General features: G+C 40.6%; 1 protein-coding gene across 1 annotated transcript in view; it reads left to right on the forward strand.

The window, feature by feature from the left end:
• The window catches only part of sav1 (salvador family WW domain containing protein 1), a 31,671-nt gene extending 18,697 nt beyond the window's left edge, over positions 1 to 12,974 (forward strand). The window contains exons 3-5 of the mRNA XM_067991641.1: positions 2,200 to 2,470; positions 5,984 to 6,133; positions 12,661 to 12,974. Coding sequence (XP_067847742.1) covers positions 2,200 to 2,470; positions 5,984 to 6,133; positions 12,661 to 12,874 — 635 coding nt within the window. The 3' untranslated portion in view covers positions 12,875 to 12,974. The remainder of the gene's footprint in view (positions 1 to 2,199; positions 2,471 to 5,983; positions 6,134 to 12,660) is intronic.
• Positions 12,975 to 19,500: the final 6,526 nt, after the last annotated feature.

Here is a 19,500-nt window from a genome sequence, read left to right on the forward strand (position 1 = left end):
AGCACCTATATACCCATCTTGTGGTCAGTGACAAACAGTTCTGACATAATTGAATTACCAATTCAAGACTATTCAGATTACATGCTGTATCTTTTTTGAACAGGTTGCAGGACTCAGATGCAGCCCTACTTCCAGATTCTGGGGCTGTTAACGACAACCATCTTCACCTGGAATATAGGACATTTTATGAAGTCATTACAGCAAAATCCTTTTTCTGGGTGGCTTCTGAGGTGTAAACTTATCTTTTCCTACCCCCCCCCCCCCCCCAGATTAATTGGGAGTGGTAGGGGGTCAGTGTCTTATGTTGTTGGTTATGTGCCATAGTGATGTGCATGTTACGTGATTTGCAGTTGTCCTCCTGAATGGGCATTCCGTCCTAGAATAGAACTCTTAACCCTATGGAATATAAGATTTTTCATTTAGATACAGCCTTATCATGTCCTTGGCTACCCCTACATACTTCACAACCGATTTTAATTACTTTTGAAATGTAGTCACTAGGTAAATGTAACCAATTTGTGCACAAGTGCTATGAGTTACCAGTTAATTTCTCTGGTAGTTGAGAGGTATGTTGGCTAGCAGAAGTGAATTGTGCCGTGGAATCTTTTATGTCCACCTGAATAGGCATCAATTTGAACGTCTTCCGAATACCTGTTGCTCCAACAGTGCGGCACTCCTTCACTGAAGTGTTGGCATAGTTTATGTTCTCAAATCTTGGAGTGGGATTAAACGGACAAATTTCTGATTCAGAGGCAGAACTGCTGAGCCAAGCCAACACTGCATTCAACTGCACATAATGGAGCTTGAGCATCTTGAGTTTTGAACTACAGTATATGGTCCGTCCTGGTTTTTTTTTTAAGGGGACATATCTGTGGTAAATTAGTGACCAGGAGGGAATTTCTTCTGACCCCTGTGTTGATGCTGTGCAGCTGTGACATTATTGGCATTGGGTGCTCGCTAGCCTTTCTGCATAACACTGAACCAGGATGTAGACGTTGAGCAAGGGCAAGGTCTGGCCACATATGGGTCCCGTAAAACAATTCTGGTCATCTCAAACAAGTAGGGTTACTTTCATAGGTAGAACAGTCAAGTGGTTGGTCACAATGGTATCAATTTTGGGGTTTGGAGATTCCTCCTATACCCAGAATTATTCACAAGATCTGAATGAAGAAGTAATTAGTGACACTGTGCTAGTTTGGCTTTGATTCCCACGCTATTAGAACTGAGGATTGATTAGCCCCAAACTCATCCTATAGAGTCAGAAGCTGCCGATTTGAGGGCGCGATATTCCACAGCTCCTCTTTCCTTTTGACAATTTCTCTTGAAAGACAGAAGTTACAGAGAGATTTCTTCCATCATAGTTCCCTTAGCATTACAGAAAATATCTACTTTGAAAGCTTCTAATAATAAGTCTGTTTACTATCCTAACACCACTGAACAAGTGCAATCCTTTTATGGTGTGATGTTCCGACTATCCTGATATATTTTCAGTATAATTTCAGTTCTTTGAGGGTTCACAGGGCAATAGTTGAAAAATTCATTTGGAGACTATGCAATAGTTTCCAGCTTTGTGAAAAACCCGCAAAATTTAATTGTGTTGCCGGTGTTGATGACCTGGGATTTCAGTCCTGTATGTATGTGCTCATATCTGACTTAACCATTTAAATGCCTACCATTTTTTTTCTATTTCTAAGATATTTGCATTGTATCATCCTTCACTTTTGTTAAACATTTTTTGAGCTTTGTACTTTTGTGGTGTTATCTGGATAAGGAAATCTATGACGACATAAGAAGTTTATGTATAGAATTGCATGAGTTTAGTTTTAGTATATTCTAGCTATTTACTGGGACAAATAATTAAGTTATTTGGCGATGTCTGGCTAGTTAAGGTAGTGGAATGGATCTCTTGATATTTAGCTGGTTGTGATCCACCAGAAAAAGTTAATGCTCATTCTACGTTTGCTTGTTCATGTTGTGGGACAGTATAAAAGAAAGGTCACTTGGATATATGCTAAACAAAAGTGGACTGAATTTAATGACCTGTGATATATTCTTTTGGAAATTTATATTACATCTATATAAATGCTTTGGATCAGTTCGGAGATTAAATGTCTGATCCCATCTTCAGAGATATTGCAATTGCTGAATAAGGCTATGAAAACCTTAATTTAACTTAATTTCTTTTCTGTGCATCTTTAGGCATAGGAAGAGTTCCTTCAACATCCTTGGGAAACCTAACAAATCACGGTACTGATGAATTGCCTCTTCCTCTTGGTTGGTCAGCGGACTGGACTATTCGAGGAAGAAAATACTATATAGACCACAATACTAACACAACTCACTGGAGCCATCCATTTGAAAGAGAAGGATTGCCACCTGGGTGGGAGCGAGTGGAGTCTCCTGAATTTGGTGTTTATTATGTGGATCACATTAACAAGCGAGCCCAGTATAGGCATCCCTGTGCTCCCAGGTGCAGTAAAGAGTTCATTTTTATCTTTTTTTTTTCAAAAATTGCATTTGAGAACAAATGAATGTGAACAAATAATACTGTATGGAAGTGCACCCAAAATTGATGCATCATTTTTAAAGTTGATGTACATAGTCTACCCCTGATAATTGTCATTTTACACTTAAAAATTGGAATTATTCAGTAATTTCAGCAAAATAAATAACATGGCAAGGTGAAAATTAATGCTTAAAAAAAGTGAACTATCAGATAATTTGAATTAAGAAACTTTGATTAGATTATAAACCATGTTAAATACTGTATTCTGCAGTAAAGGACAAATAGGATACTGAATGTCCATTCCACCATCTTTACCTCTGTTATTCGGCTGACTGCTCAATTATCAGCTGGATGCAAAAGCAACATATAGTGTGAACATAACTTTTGTGTTTTGTTTATAATGCTTGTGTTGTAGGTTTTTAAAAACTTCATTCTGCTGTGGGATAATAGGTATGAATGTGTTTGTCTCTGCCAAAATAGAGAAGAGAATTTCAGACAGAGAGTTAGCGCCTCTGCAAAAATAGCAGGAAATTCTGAGATGTGTTAAGCATTCATGCCCGTTACCCACTCGGCATAATTTCAAGGTGTTATGTTTTTAGGGATCCAGCCTCACATTTGTGTCGAACACCATTACCAGACTCTTGACTCCATTGACTGTCCTGCAGGAATTTTCACGTAGATGGCAAAAGTCCTCTATTTTGAAGTAACTTCACTATCATATTGTCATTTGTGTTTTGTGTGTGTTTTTGGCGGGTAGAATGTATGGTATTGCTATTTTGTTTTTGAGGTAAGTGCACTGTTCTCTGGGGCAATTTGTTGACATAGCAACAGGAGGTTAATCATTGGTTATGTTATGAGGTATAGTATACATTCCATTTTGTTAAAACTCCTGTACATGGAGAATATTTTGTACTTCATTGTATTGAAATTAAGTATTTTGGGTGATGTGAAGATTGTTGGCAGTTTACTTTTTAAAAAAAAATATTAATTGTATATTTTAATGTGCTGTTTTATACTGGTAAAGTGACACCTGATCGTCTGTTTTGTATTCTCCTTGCATTTCTTGCGTAAGCTTTCCCTAAAGAGTACAACTAGTTGGATATTTTTCCAAGTAATGCATCTTTCCTGCTAACCGTTCTACTGAAATCACTTTTGAGGCCACCCCGGTTCTCCCCTGATTTGATGGGAGGCACCTGCCTGAGCTCGTCTGATGAAACCCTCATCTAGGCCTTTGTTACCTCTAGACTCGACTATTCAAATGCTCTCCTGGCTGGCCTCCCATCTCCCACCCTCCATGAATGTGAGCTCATCCAAAACTATGCTGCCCATATCGCCCCTGTGCACCCATCACCCCTGTGCACCCATCGCCCCTTAAAATTCTCATCCTTGTTTTCAAATCCCTCCATGGCCTCGCCCCTCCCTATCTCTGTAACCTCCTCCAACCCCGCAACCCTCCGCAACCTCTGCGTTCCTCCAATTCTTGCCTCTTGCACATCCCCGATTTTAATCCCTCCGCCATCGGCTTCAGCTGCCTAGGCCCTAAGCTCTGGAATTCCCTCCCTAAACCTCTCCAACTCTCTACCTCTCTCGCCTCCTTTTTCAGACGCTCCTTAAAACCTATCTCTGGTCAATTTTATGGCCCTCTGTCCTAATATCTCCTTATGTGGCTCTGTGTCAAATTTTGTTTGATAATGCTTCTGTGATGCACTTTGGGATGTTTTACTACGTTAAAGGTGTATAGAAATGCAAGTTGTTGTTGATTAGAGACCTTGTTATGCATAACAGATGTTGTAATCCAGCAGTCTTCAGCCTTGTATCTAGACTTTACTAAAGATGCCTACAGAAATGTATTTTTGCTTTGGACCATGGTTGGTGTCGTATATCTCTGTGCCAAGTACCTTTCCAGCCTAAGCAACTGTTGAGTTGAATGTTGAAGGGAATATGAACACTTTACCCTTTCTCTCCATCCCCACACAAGAGGCACTTTGCCACTGCAATTCACAATCCATATTAATGACTTAGATGAAGGGACCGAGTGTAATGTACCCAAGTTTGCTGACTATACAAAGCTAGGTGGGAAAGTAAGCAGTGAAGAGGGCACAGAGTCTGCAAAGGGATATAGACAGATTAATTGAGTGGACAAGAAGGTGGCAGGTGGCATATAATGTGGGGAAATGTGAAGTTATTCATTTTGGCAGGAAGAATAGAAAAACAAAATATTTTTTAAATGGTGAGAAACTATTAAATGTTGGTGTCCTCATATAAGAAACACACAGTTAGTATGCAGGTAAAGCAGGCAATAAGGAAAGCAAATGGCATGTTGGCCTTTATTGCAAGGGGGCTGGAGTACAAGAGTTTTAGTGAGACCTCACCTGAAGTACTGTGTACAGTTTTGGTCTCATCTAAGGAAGGATATACTTGCCTTGGAGATGGTGCAATGAAGGTTCACTAGATTAATTCCTGGGATGAGAGGGTTGTCTTATGAAGAGAGGTTGAGTAGAATGTGCCTATACTCTCCGGAGTTTAGAAGAATGAGGTGTGATCTAATTGAAACATACAAGATTATGAGGGGGCTTGATAGGGTAGATGCTGTGAGAGGTTCTTTCCCCTGTCTTTTTTATATTCGTTCATGGGATGTGGTCGTCGCTGGCGAGGCCGGCATTTATTGCCCATCCCTAATTGCCCTTGAAAAGGTGGTGGTGAGCTGCCATCTTGAACCGATGCAGTCAGTGTGGTGACGGTTCTCCCACAGTGCTGTTAGGAAGGGAGTTCCAGGATTTTGATCCAGCAACGATGAAGGAACGGCGATATATTTCCAAGTCAGGATGGTGTGTCTAGATTCTAGAACTAGGGGGCATAATCGCAGAATATGGAGTCGGCCATTCAAGACTGAGATGAGGAGGAATTTCTTCACGCAGAGGGTTGTAAATCTTTGTAATTCTCTACCCTAGAGGGCTGTGGATGTTGAGTCATTGAATATATTCAAGGCTGAGATGGATAGATTTTTGGACTCTAGGGGAATCAAGGAATGTGGGGTTGTGGTCGAAGATCTGCCATGATCTGAATGGCGGAGCAGGCTCAAGGGGCTGTATGGCCTACTCTTGCTCCTATTTCTTATGTTCTTATGTAGCAACATAGCTAAGGTTGGCAACTTGGTGGACTGAGGAATTATACCTGTGTCCACACTTAGATATTAAGCAGCAAGTGTGTGTTTTTTTAAACAAAACCAAATTCAGTATGTCAGGGTCCAATTAGATTTATTTCATCCATGTCAAATAGCATCCATTCTCGTTCAGCCACATAGTTTAAATGCTGCTTGTTGTTTAACTTATGAAATGTAATAACTCCAAATTTTCTATAGTTAAAAGTGCCTTTTGCTTTACCTGCTACTAGAAATATATTTGGGTGAAATAAGACTCAATTAATGACATATGGACATGTATTGTTAATGTTGGAACTTGACTTTTTTTTTTGCAGTGTTCCCCGGTACGACCAGCCTCCACCTCTCCTTCCTCCTGTCACATACCAACCACGACAAACTGATCGAAATCAGCTGGTTCCTGCAAACCCGTACCACACAGCAGAAATTCCAGATTGGTTGAAGGTCTATGCCAGGGCTCCAGTAAAGTAAGCATTCATTAGAAATAATGAAGCAGAAATAGCATTTATTAAAAGTCATTCCTGCAGTGGTATGCTTCATTTAATTTTATTTTGAAGAATCTGAATAAAATCTATGCAAAGAATACTGGTTGCTGTTCATTTTGGGTGTCTTTAGCTTTAGCCATACTGAAACTTTCTTTTTCATAATAGAATGAATTGAAGACCAGGTGATGCATCCATGAATCAATAGTTTGTCTGTCTGCTTTTTTATTTTGCAGACCACTCTGCATCATGTCCTTAAGCAGACAGGTGTGAAGGTGGTCTATATCTCAACTCTGGCTAGTAATTTTGCTTCACTGTCTGTTAGTGGGAGGGGTCAACGTAAGCAGGAAACATTCATTTCCAGGCCCCCATCCCCCAAAAAGGGAAGGTTATGCTATTTGTTTTTTAAATATATTCTTTCCTTACCCTTACATCTTGGATGCTTCCTGTTCCAGCCAATAGGGAAGCATTGGACTGTCTGGCTCCACATGTTATAGTACCCATGCTTCTCAATAATTGACAGGCTCATTGTCACTGAAGTAATAATTAATGTTCTTCTGAACCCTGAGACTAATATATATGGAGTATGCTATGTTCTTCTATTAATGTGTGGTGAAATAACGGTATCATTGCAGATCATATGGCATAGTAATACTCCTGTTCAATTCATCTGACTCAAACTGATGAACCTGGCATCGATCATCCACCATGATGGACACCACTGGCAAAAGAAACTCTACAAAGTCAATGTGTGCAAGTGGAGTTTGTGATAAGCTGTTTGCACCAGGATCTTATAGTTTGATTTTGCCAATTTCTTAAATGTTGTATCCTTGAAGTATATTCTAGATGTGTATTGTCCTAAATGTAATTCACAAACAATCTATTCTATTTGAAGGAGAATTCTTGATTTTTAGACTGTGTTGACAATGGCATGTAGTGTAATGTAAAGACCACAGAGTACCAGATTATTATTGATATTGAATGTCCCATATTTTTCCCCTTGTTAGGCAAGAAGGTGGGAGATGGTATATAATGTGGGGAAATGTGAGGTTATTCACATTTGTAGGAAGAGTAGAAAAACAGAATTTTTTTTAAATGGTGAGAAACTATTAAATGTTGGTGTCCAGAGAGACTTGGGTGTCCTCGTACAAGAAACACAAATAGTTAGTGTGCAAGTACAGCAGGCAATTAGAAAAGCAAATGGTATGTTGGCCTTTATTGCAAGGGGGTTGGAGTATAAGAGTTTTAGTGAGACCTCACCTGAAGTACTGCATACAGTTTTGGTCTCTTCATCTAAGCATGGATATACTTGCCTTAGAGGCAGTGCAACGAAGGTTCACTAGATTAATTCCTGGGATGAGAGAGTTCTCCTATGAGGAGACGTTGCAAGGGGTTGGAGTACAAGAGTAGGGAAGTCTTGCTACAATTGCACAGGGCTTTGGTGAGACCCCACCTGGAGTACTGCGTACAGTTTTGATCTCCTTATCTAAGGAAGGATATACTTGCCTTAGAGGCGATGCAGCGAAGGTTCACTAGATTAATTCATGGGATGAGAGGGTTGTCATATGAGGAGACGTTGAGTAGAATGGGCCTATATTCTCTGGAGTTTAGAAGAATGAGAGGCGATCTCATTAAAACATATAAGGTTCTGAGGCCGAGAGGTTGTTTCCCCTGGCTGGAGAATCTAGAACTAGAGGGCATGTTTGCAGGATAAGGGGTCGGCCATTCAAGACAGAGATGAGGCATTTCTTCACTCAGAGGGTTGTGAATCTTTGGAATCCCTACCCCAGAGGGCTGTGGATGCTGAGTTGTTGAGTATATGCAAGGCACGGGCGGACGGGCTCGAGGGGCCGTATGGCCTACCCCTCCTATTTCCTATGTTCGTATTGTTAAAGAACAAATGCAATTTGACAACGTGTATAAGCAGAACCATAACGTTCACACTTACCTAGAGGTTAATTTAAGCATTGGTCTGGCCTACGTATGACTCCAGTCCCACATCAACAAGATTGACTCTTAACTGCCCTCTTAAGTAGCCAAGAAAACCACTCCGTTGTATCAAATTTTTTCAGGGCAACTAGGGATGGGCAATAAATGCTGGCCTTGCCAGTGACGCCCACATCCTGAGAATAAATAAAAGAAATAAAAAATAACTTCCCTCTGAAGTGGCCTAGCAAGCCACTCGGTTGTAGTAAACCAGAAGGCCCACCTCCATCTTCTCAGGGCAACTGGGGATGGACAATAAATGCAGACCTTGCCAGTGATACCCACATCCTGAGAATGAAAATAAGTTGTTTCAGGATTGGATTTGGTCTATGTATTTTGTGCAATGGTGTTGAGCTTTACAACACTAACACTCAGTGCCACCATGTGGGAGGAGACAGATTCAATACTCCTCTCAGTTCCCAATCTGAACCTTATGGTGTAGGGGAGTGCGCAGAGGGAAGCTGTGGTATCTCTTAGCAGGGGGAGGGAAAATCAATTCCGATAGTCCAGCTTGAATGGTATCTCATGCCTGCTACCGCTGTCCAATGGACTAATTCTGGAGGCCTGGGAACAAGGTGCCAGGTAGCAGAGGTGCAGGTCTAGGTGGAGTAAAGAATAGGTATCACTTACCTTGAAAACCAAACTACTGTTTATAAAACTGGTTTGTGCTGATCAGATGGTTTTGTTTCTCCATTATTTTTTACCCGAACTGCTAAAGATTATATCACAAAGTATTTGACTGCAAAAATCCAGTACCAACCTGTGTCAATGCAGGTGCTTGCTTTAACTGGTGTATGGCCTGAATGATCTCTTCCCTTGGTGGCAGGAACTGAGAGCTTTCTCCCCCCAGTGAAAATCCTCCATACCTAGATGACCAGAACAAATCAGTGGCTGCTCCTCTACATGTAGCAGTGGGAATCCCTTTGTTGCAACAGGTTGTAGGGGCACCATGCTATAGGGGGCACGTTAATCCTTAAATGTCATCAGCTGGTGCTATGTACAGAACCTTTCCGATCATTTTGGGCACAGGTACTTTTGACAGTGAGGCAGGGGGGAGTTCCACCTCGTCTTCCAGCTAGTCGCATTTTTATTTTATTACTTGTGTGAGGTATTCATCATTCCCGTTAAGACGGAAATGAGGAGGAATTTCTTCTCCCAGAGGGTCGTGAATCTTTGGAATTCTTTACCCCAAAAAGCTGTGGAGGCTGAGTCATTGAATACATTCAAGGCTGAGTTAGACAAATTTTTGATCAGCAAGGGAGTCGAGGGATATGGGGAAAAGGCGGGAAAGTGGAGTTGAGGTAAAAATCAGATCAGCCATGATCTCATTAAATGGCAGAGCAGGCTCGAAGGGCCAAATGGCCTACTCCTATCTCATTACTGTTCAGTATCGTATAAATCAATTACTTAGTTTTTTCAGAAAAAAATAATTTGAAGGTAGTGATTATCAGATGAAACAGATTATCTGGTCATTATCTCTTTACTGTTTGTGAGACCTTGCTGTGTGCAAATTGCCTGCCACGTTTTCCTATGTTACAACAGTTACTACACTTGAAAAGTACATAATTGGCTGTAAAGCACTTTGGGACTTCCTGGGGTTGTGAAAGGTGCTGTATAAATGCAAGCTCTTGGAGTGACAAAGAAAATACACAAGTTTTCCATTTGCAATGATTTGCATTTTTTTTTCTATTCCACAAAATACTTGCATCTTTTGCAGAAGGTCTCACACTGTTTGTCACCTGCGAGTAAAGCGAGTTCCCATAATCTGCCAATAGTATTTTGATGTCTAGGTGAATTTTTGGGCATATGGAGGCTCTCGTTTCTGTGGTGTTTGACGCATGCAGAAATTACATTTTCTTTGTCCCAATGAACAATGGTGATCAGTGCCTCATTACTTATTGAACACATTAAAACATGTGATGTTTGACTTTGTCTGCTGGAGTCTTATCACAGATGAACTGCACAGCAGAAGCTTATAAAGCAGCTGCTACTCTTAAACTGTTCAATGTTGTAAGCACATAGGGAAACTGCTTGATCAGTTTTATTTTGCTACCAGAGGCCTGTTAGTCTCTTGACCCCACCCACTATCCACTGCAAGAACAAATGTAACACTAGGGTCTGGAGTTGCTGGGGGCTGGTGGGGGGTTGCAGAGGGAAGAGGAGTGATATATAGAAAGACTAACTCACCCTGTTCAAGTCACTGCTGAAAACCTAGGCAGAGCAAAGAAGAGTTGCTGACACATTACTTACAGTCATGTACAAAAGGCAATGAGAACTCTTGTGTGCATGCACCTTGTATGCATTGTTAATGTTGGAAGTCAGGTAGGCAGGAATGGCTGAGCTGTTTTCAGGAGGACACACCTGAGGTTGGGGATATTCGTGAGGCCCAATGGGGTGCATCAAACTGTGTGGGAAAGTTGGAGTGAGAATGGGATCCATAAGTTTGTGCTTTTTTTCAAAATTGTGGAACTTTTGAAGGCTAAATTTATTAGTTATTCGGGTATATGGCGGGGTGGCTGTTGAATACTGATGGCAGCTGTTAGAATTTTTTTACTGCTGTGTAATTACATTTTGGTGAAATGTAATGGTGCAATTTGAAGGGGTGACAAAAATAAAAAGTTTGTCTGTGTCTAATTCTCAAATTAAATAATTGTACATTATCTCAGTGAAACTCGCGTATTTTCTCTGATCTGGTGATTGATGAGGTGATTGCAAAATAGATGTCGTGGGAATAATCAGTCTTTCTGGAAGTGTAAACAATCAATGTAAATTTGGCATTTGCGGGACACCACTTGTTAATATTCTGGGCATGGAGAAGTTGTAATATTCTGATGCTGATCACGCTGGAATTCTTAAAAATCAGACACATTCTCGACAGCGTTGTAAAAGAGGATTTAAACCCACCAGTAAAGTGAGTTCCCATAATCTGTCAATAGTATTTTGATATCAAGGTGAATTTTTGGGCTGCTTGTTGATCTTGCCTGCACACTAGAAAAAAAGCTTTTCCTGCCCAGTGGTGTAAATAAGTGGATACGCAATGCTTTAAACGGAAACAATTAAGTTGGAGATTAAATGGAACAAAATCATCTTCATTTACTGAGGTCCTTGGGTAGCTTGTTTGCATCATTGTTAATAGCGGAAATGTGATTAATCTGGTCTTGCTGTCAACTGACATTTTGTTTTTACCTAATGTGATGAATAACTTCTTTCAACCTCCTTGGTTTCTTTCAAAAACTGGATGTGCTGGAAATTATCAGGTAGTCTGTCCATTCATCTATAGGCGATCAGTCTCTATCAATTTGTCACCCTGTGATAGAATGTACTCCCACTTCAAATGTGTTCACTGTACCGGATATGCTAAACAAACTATGAAGTAAGGAACCAAATGGGAAGCAAATAGTAACAATGTTAGGGAAATGTTTTTTTTTGGCACGGCTATCTTTGATACTCCTATACTAATAAAAAAAAAACACAATTTCTCAGTCACAAATGAGAGATATCAATTTTTATGCTCACCAGAAAGGTTCGAGGGGTTCCCCAGTAGCTGAGTTTATGTAGTATGTAGCCGAGTCATATGGACTGGGATATCCATCAGTACTCCAGCCAAGGTGGCTGTAGGAGTGCTGAGTTGGTTTCTGTGGTCAGGTTTGGAGAGGAAGAAACAATAAACCAGGGTTTTCATTCCTGACTGCTACAAAGCAACTCCTGTTGCAAGTGCCGACATGTGGATGCCTGGCTAAGGATCAGATTGTGCTCTACTATGATTCTGCAGTGGAACAGCTTGTTGACACTTGCTGTTCAGATTGCACTTAAATAATGGCCACTAAGTTGAGATTTTGGATGGTGACTGGTGCCATGTAAGTGTACCCCAGAAAGCAGTCAACACCTTCGGGAGAAAATTGGAGGAGAAATAATAAATGGTGGGGGGGGGAACTTCAACCATGTTGTGAGCACTTTTCTGTCTCATACATACACCTAATGCAAAGTGGTTTGGGGGTACCAACACTCATTGTATATAAGGCCTTTACAGTCAACAGAGGGGTGGCTTTTATTCTACCCATTAAGGCTGAATTTGAACCCAACTCTAGATGTGAGGGCAATGTGGTAACGCCCTCCACCCTGGTCACCCAGTCTCCATTTGAACTAGACTGCATGAAATTCTGGCTTGGGCTGCAGTTCTCTGACAACTGCAAAACAAATGAAGAATGTGGTATACATGTTCAAAATCCTTGTCTTACCAGAGTTGTGTATAATTTTTTTTATTTTTGGGAATATGACTATAAAGGAATTTTATTTTGGAATGTAGGAAAATCATCCCAGAATTTGTGATTTGAATAATACGGGGTTTACTGCAGGTTGCATATCATAATGGCTCCAGTGTGTTATTGCATTGTGATTTTCTTTGACCAATGCACCTCCATTCCCTATATTTGAATAACTTTAAATTGCAGATGATGTACGTTAAGATGAAGGATGTTCTGTTTTCAGAAAATTGATGTTGCCTTTGGTCTTTGTCACCGTTGCAGATATGACCACATTCTGAAGTGGGAACTCTTCCAACTAGCAGACCTGGACACTTACCAAGGATTGCTGAAACTGCTCTTCATGAAGGAATTGGAAAGGATTGTGAAGTCATATGAAGCTTATAGACAAGCGCTTTTGACAGAACTTGAAAATCGCAAGCAAAGACAACAGTGGTATGCACAACATCATAGCAAGAATTTTCCAGCAAATGTCTGACTATCTAAATATGTGAACACTAGAAACTGTTTTACTTCATAAAACATTTTTTTGGTTTCTATTGCAAACTTTCATTTTTGCTGCATTTCCAATGATGGAGGGGGTAATCTTGCCTCTAAATTTCAACACTATGACCAATTAAACAGAACATTTCTGCATATAACTTGATTCTGTATATGTTGGTTTATCTCTCTTTTACCAAACCTTTGTGCAGTATGTGCCTCAATATAAAAGTACAAATATTGTTCCAGAAGCACCAGTTTTGGAACAGACATCAAGGTCTGCTTGTGTAGCTTTAAACATGGACTGTTGGCTGTATGTTTAATGAAATAAGTGAAAGCATCCAACACTAACTTGGTAAGAGAACGGTAATATGCTTGTGTTTACATATGAAGCCAAACTCCCAAGGGTTTTCTTGTGAACTTTGGAAGCAATATTTGATATAATGGCATTGTTATATGCCAACTTTTTTAATGTTAGTTATGACAAGAAGTTTAAAATCATAGATATAACCAGTTTGGCATTCCACTGTGCTCCTTTTGTCCTTTTTATTACTTTGACTCCACATATTGCATTCATTGAAGACAACTTTGTTGCTTGGGTGCAATGTGGCTTTGTTTTATTGGCTTGTTTTGCAAGCAGTTTATTTAAACTGACTGGACACAAGTTATTTCAGAATTCTCTTGCAAATAAATCAGGGATACATTAAGGCTTATTTGGAGTATTGTTATCTATGAACTGAAGCATTTTGTACAAACTGTAATAATGTTTTGTACAAATTATAAACTGATTAGCTGGAGTGTATTTTCATAGATGCCATGCTTTAAATAGAAGATTGAAATTTCACACTGTATGTGGTTTCAACAATTCAGTAGTATACAGATTGCTATTTATTAATTTTTATTTAGTGCAATAATATGTATAAACCCACATATAAATTTCAATAAACTTTTTATAAGTGTTCCTCTCTTCCTCATTCATTCACCACATTCACTTAGGAATTGTCGTCTACTTTGGGAAGAGGGAGCCTATCATCGGCAATATTAACTGTTGCTTTATATGCATACTGAAGATTTTTTTTTTAAAAACACAATTTTCTGGTCTTCTGATGCACTATAAATAGTTTTTGGAGAATAGAATTCTAGTCCTGCAAAATCATTTGAAACTTTAGTGTGTAGTATTAATGAAGTTCCTGGTTCCAAGTCTTTTTTTGGCTAATAAATGCTCTTAATTTCACACCTGAGTATTGGCGTATTGAAGTTCATCACTGTTGGATCAGTTCCAGATCTATCTGAAATAATCTGATGCACAGCCAAGCGAAGTTCACACCATCACCAACAGTACGAGACGGTACAAACAGGGTTCGGGTCCTTTTGGACTTGTGCAGCTTCTTTCAGCATAAGTCACAAACCTTTTCAACCTCCTAAGTGCTCCAATGCCACCTGTCTCTGGAACCAACCAATTGAGTAAAGCATTTAAATTTAAGTGCAGTTATATTAGTAGAGCCTTTGGTTGTCCGTTCCTGATACACAGTAACTTACACCTTGTCAGAAATTCCCATTCTCTATGGCAGTAATGCACAACAGGAAGTGGTTACAGCCAGTGCACCTCTTACTTGCAATCAACAGTTAGCAACTTTTTGCAGATTACGTATAGTGCTTGCAATAGTCAACTGTCTCAGTGGATGGTGGACTTGTATTAAGGTATATGGATGATAAACTGCTTTCAAAGAACGAAGACAACCATACAGCTGGCAAATAAAGTTGCTTGAAGTAATCCTACTTTTAACAAAAACTGTTGATCATTCCAGCTGCCTATTTTCAGTAAGACCATGCAAATCAGTAAAAAAAGGGCCAATGTTTTAATTCCAGGGGTGCACTAGAGCAGTGGCAGAACCCGAGCCCTAGCAATCAAGCCCTAAAACTCCAGACAGCTCAGTCCTCGTTGCACTTTTATTTCTTATTTACTAGTTTGTTTATTTAAGCATTGTGGCTCTGGATGTTTGGCAAGAGCTGTTTTTAGTGTTGCCACATTGATGGATAAATCCTAAATCAGAACACAAAATCTGTTGGTATCAGCAACATGAACAATATGCAAATTAATGAGCATGGATGAGCAACTTTTTATGTGGCAATCAAGGTACCATGGTATGCTGTCCACAAAGACAAAAGTTTGAACACCCTCATTTTCAAGCTACCTCAACTATTATCCACATTCCAATAGTTAAGCATTATCCTGCACTGAATTCTTTTCAACTTCTCTTTAATAATTCAACCCTTGATTTCAGGTTTGGATGTGTGGGCCAGATCGATGATTCTGTTAACTGATCTTTACTGATTTGGTTCAGGTTTATAAGATGATAGGGGAATAGATTGTATTTGAGTTGACAGTTTGTTCCAATTAAATAGGTTAGGGAGGACCACGGGTCACAATTTTAAATTGTATAAGGCCAGATCTAGGTTAGGTATCAGGAGGTGGTTCTTTTCCCAGAGAATAGTGAACCTCTGAACCAGGCTCCCAGCTCAGGTCGTGGATGCCGATTTACTGAATTTAAGCAAGAGTTGGACCTGTTTCTGGCTGGGGCTGAGTTCAACTCGTACAAAAGGTAGGTAGTTCATAGAATTATCGGATGATCTGGAATAGTTTTGATTGCTTAAGGGGGTACGGAGAGGAATTTCCCAGATTTTTTTCTCATTGGCCTGGGTTTTTATCTTTTTCACCACATGTATGTATGTAGTATGTAACTGCTGCAGAGCAGAAAAAAGATGCAGATTGCCACCATGCAGTGACAGTAGGCACAGGGTCCCCAACCTCTATCACCTACTGCTTCGGCAAAGGGTGTCCTCAGGATTGACTGGTGCCTCTTCCTCTTCGGTTCAAATTCTGATGTCTGTGGGTCTACTATTCCCTCTATTATGGGTAGTCTTTTCCTGCAAGAGGAATGCATAGTGTGAATTAGCTGTAAAGCTCTGAATCTTACTCCTTGGATGCTGTCAGCATTCAAAGAATGGAGGGCTATGATAACAACTGGAAGGGAGCAAGGGAATGGGAGGCAAGTCTTCAAATGACAAGCATGCATGGCAGATTGAGGGAAGGTGAATTGTAGGGTTATGTTTAAGATAGGAGCATGGAATTAAATGTGTACTTTGAAACTCCACAGGGTAGAGACTGAACATTGAGAGTGCAAGAAGTGATGCTGTCTCTCTCAGGGTCTCAAAGCAATAGTGATACTTCGCTGGCAAGTCATTACATTTTTTAAACTTGTTCTCAGGATGTGGGTGATGCTTGCAAGGCTGCATTTATTACCCATCCCTAGGTGCCGTACAAAGGTGGTAGTGGGCCTTCCTGAACTGCTGCAGTCCTTGAAACTAGTTCCACATTAGTATCTGGACATTCCAGGATAACGTCACAGCAACAATGAAGGAATGGTGGCGTATGTCAATTCAGGATGGTGCGTAACTTGGAGGTGATGTTCCGACGATGTTACTGCTCTTGTCCTTGGTGGGTCATGTGGGAGGGAGATACTATTGAAGTAACCTTGATGAGTTCCTGCCGATCATACATAAAACAGCCACAATGCGCTGGTGATGGAAGGGATGGATATTGAGTCCATTGATGGGCATCAAACAAGCTAACTGTAATGTCCTGGATGGTGTCAATCTTCAGCGTTGTTGCAGTTGCATCTATTCCAGACATGTGCTAAATATTGTCACGTTCCTGATGAGCCATATAGATGGTGGGATAGGCTTTGAGGTGTCAGGAAGTGAGCCACTCATCGCAGGCTACACAGCCTTTGCTATGCTCTTGTAACCATGGTGTTGTAGCTTGGTCTGGTTCAGCTTCTGATCAATGACTACTTCCAAGATATTGCTGGTGGGAGACTCTATGATGATGCCATTGAAGATCAGTGCAGTCAACATGAATTGGTTAGCATATTCAAAAAAAAAGTTGACACACTCAATGGGTACAGGATTTTGTGTCAAAGCAGTAGAAAGATCACAAACAGAGGTGTCCTAGGACTGAGTGGCCTTTTCTCATGGCTTTCTTATGAACACTACCCTCCAGTACCTCCCCAAGTGGCCACTGTTCATGTGTAAGCCTTGATGGTAAGTGACATGGCAGGCTATTTTACTGGGGAAGACATCATAGTTGAGCCTGATCCTATCCTCTCATGCACTTCCAGAAGGGTGTGAAGTATAGTAATGTTAAACTGGATAGCCAGGTAGTGAAGGATAGTCTTCAGTTACTTCAAGCCTTTATTCAGAGATCCACATTACCATCACCACACCTTAGATCAGCTCTTATAAATGGATACAAGAGAGTTTGCAATTGATATGCACCACCTGAATACAATTAACAGATAAATCACATGGATACAATTAACAGCAATTGGAAGTGGGAGCTCTGGCAGCCAATTATATCAGTCCTATCACTGACACTTCTGATTTTAGCTAATTCTCAGCACAGACTAAGGACCAGAGGTTGTCTGTAGGGCTTGGAGACAGAAATACCTCCTGAGCAATTAGAAATCACCCTCTTTTTCTTTTCTCCCTCCCCCCCCCTCCACCACCAACCACAGCTCTTTTTTAAAAATGATCTATTATCCCTCATCCTAATAAGTTAAAACCATAAGGTTTGATGTGGAGGCTACTTGTGGTTTTACTTATTTTTAAGTGGAACTGATTTTTTGCCTGTATCTGGCAGTAGAAAATGAATGATGTTTGCAATTTGTCAGGATATTGGTAGATTTTGTAAAAATTGCATAATAGGAATGCTATAGTGCAGCAGGTTTGCACAGTGGTCTTTTTACCTCTGGGACCATGGTTTGAATCCAGCCAAGGGTCACTCAAAATGACTGTTGCCTCTTTGGTGGCTGTAAGGGCACCAATTGAAATAATTTGGGAAAATCTCAATCTAGTTCTTAATCAGGACAAGTCCACAGAGCAAAACATTGAATAACATTGCATCACCTGCTACCAAGACTCAAATTGTGTGAAATCATAAAGGTTACAGCACGGAAGGAGGCCATTCGGCCTATCAAGTCCGCACCGGTTCTATGCAAGAGCAATGCAACTAGTCCCACTCCCCCACCCTATCGCCGTAGCCCTGCACATTTTTTTCGTTTCAAGTACTTATCCAGTTCCCTTTTGAAGGTCATGATTGAATCTGCCTCCACCACTCCCTCGTGCAGTGCATTCCAGATCCTAACGACTTGCTGTGTTTTAAAAAAAAAAGTTTTTCCTCATGTCACCTTTGGATTCTTTTGCCAATCACCTTAAATCTATACCCTTCGGTTCTTGATCCTTCCGCCAATGGGAACAGTTTCTCTCTATCTACTCTGTCTAGACCTTTCATGATTTTGAATACCTCTATCAAATCTCCTCTCAACCTTCTCTGTTCCAAGGAGAACAATCCCAGCTTCTCCAGTCCATCCATGTAATTTAAGTCCCTCATCCCTGGAATCATTCTAGTAAATCTACCCTGTAACCTCCCTAAGGCCTTTACGTTCTTCCTAAAGTGCAGTGCCCAGAATCGGACACAATACTCAAGCTGTGGCCGAATCAGTGTTTTATGAAGGTTCATCATGACTTCCTTGCTTTTGTACTCTATGCCTCTATTTATAAAGCCCAGGACCCCGTGTGCTTTTTTAACTGCTTTTTCAACCTGCCCTGCCACCTTCAACGATTTGTGCACATATACCCCCTGATCCCTCTGTTCCTCTATCACTTTTAGAATTGTGCCTTCTAGTTTAGATTGCCTCTCCTAATTTTTCCTACTGAAATGCATCACCTCACATTTTTCTGCCTCAATCTTCATCTCCCAGTGTCCGCTCATGCCACCAACGTGTCTATATCCTCTTGAAGTCTATCACTATCCTGCTCACTGTTCACTACACTTCCAAGTTTTGTGTCATCTGCAAGTTTTGAAATTGTGCCCCAAACTTCCAAGTCATTAATATATATCAAGAAAAGCAGTGGTCCCAGCACCGAACCCTGGGAAACACCACTGCACACCTCCCTCCAGTCCGAAAATCAACCGTTCACCCCTACTCTCTGTTTCCGGTCATTTAGCTAGTTCTGTATCCATGTTTCTATTGTCCCCTTTATTTCATGGGCCCCAATCTTGATGACAAGCCTACCATGTGGCATTTTATCAAACGCTTTTTGAAAATCCGTATACACCACATCAACTGCATTGCCATCATCCACCCTCTCTGTTACCGAATCAAAAAACTCTTATCAGGTTAGTTAAACACGATTTGCTTTTAACAAATCTGTGCTGGCTTTCCCTAATGAATCCACACTCGTCCAAGTGACTGTTAATTCTGTCCCGGATTATCGTTTCCAAACCTTTTCCCACCACCGGGGTTAAACTGACTGGCCTATAGTTGCTGGGTTTATCTTTACACCCTTTTTTTGGACAAGGATGCAACATTTGCAATTCTCCAGTCCTCTGGCTTCCAGCCCTGTATCTAAGGATGTCTGGAAAATTATGGCCAGTACCTCCGCAATTTCCCCCGTTACTTCCTTCAGCATCCTAGGGTGCATCCCATCAGGACCGGGTGACTTATCTATTTTAAGTACAACTAGCCTTTCTAGTACCTCTTCTTTCTCAATTTTTAGCCC

This window comes from Heptranchias perlo, chromosome 10 (assembly GCF_035084215.1).
Source record: "Heptranchias perlo isolate sHepPer1 chromosome 10, sHepPer1.hap1, whole genome shotgun sequence".
NCBI lineage: Eukaryota > Metazoa > Chordata > Chondrichthyes > Hexanchiformes > Hexanchidae > Heptranchias > Heptranchias perlo.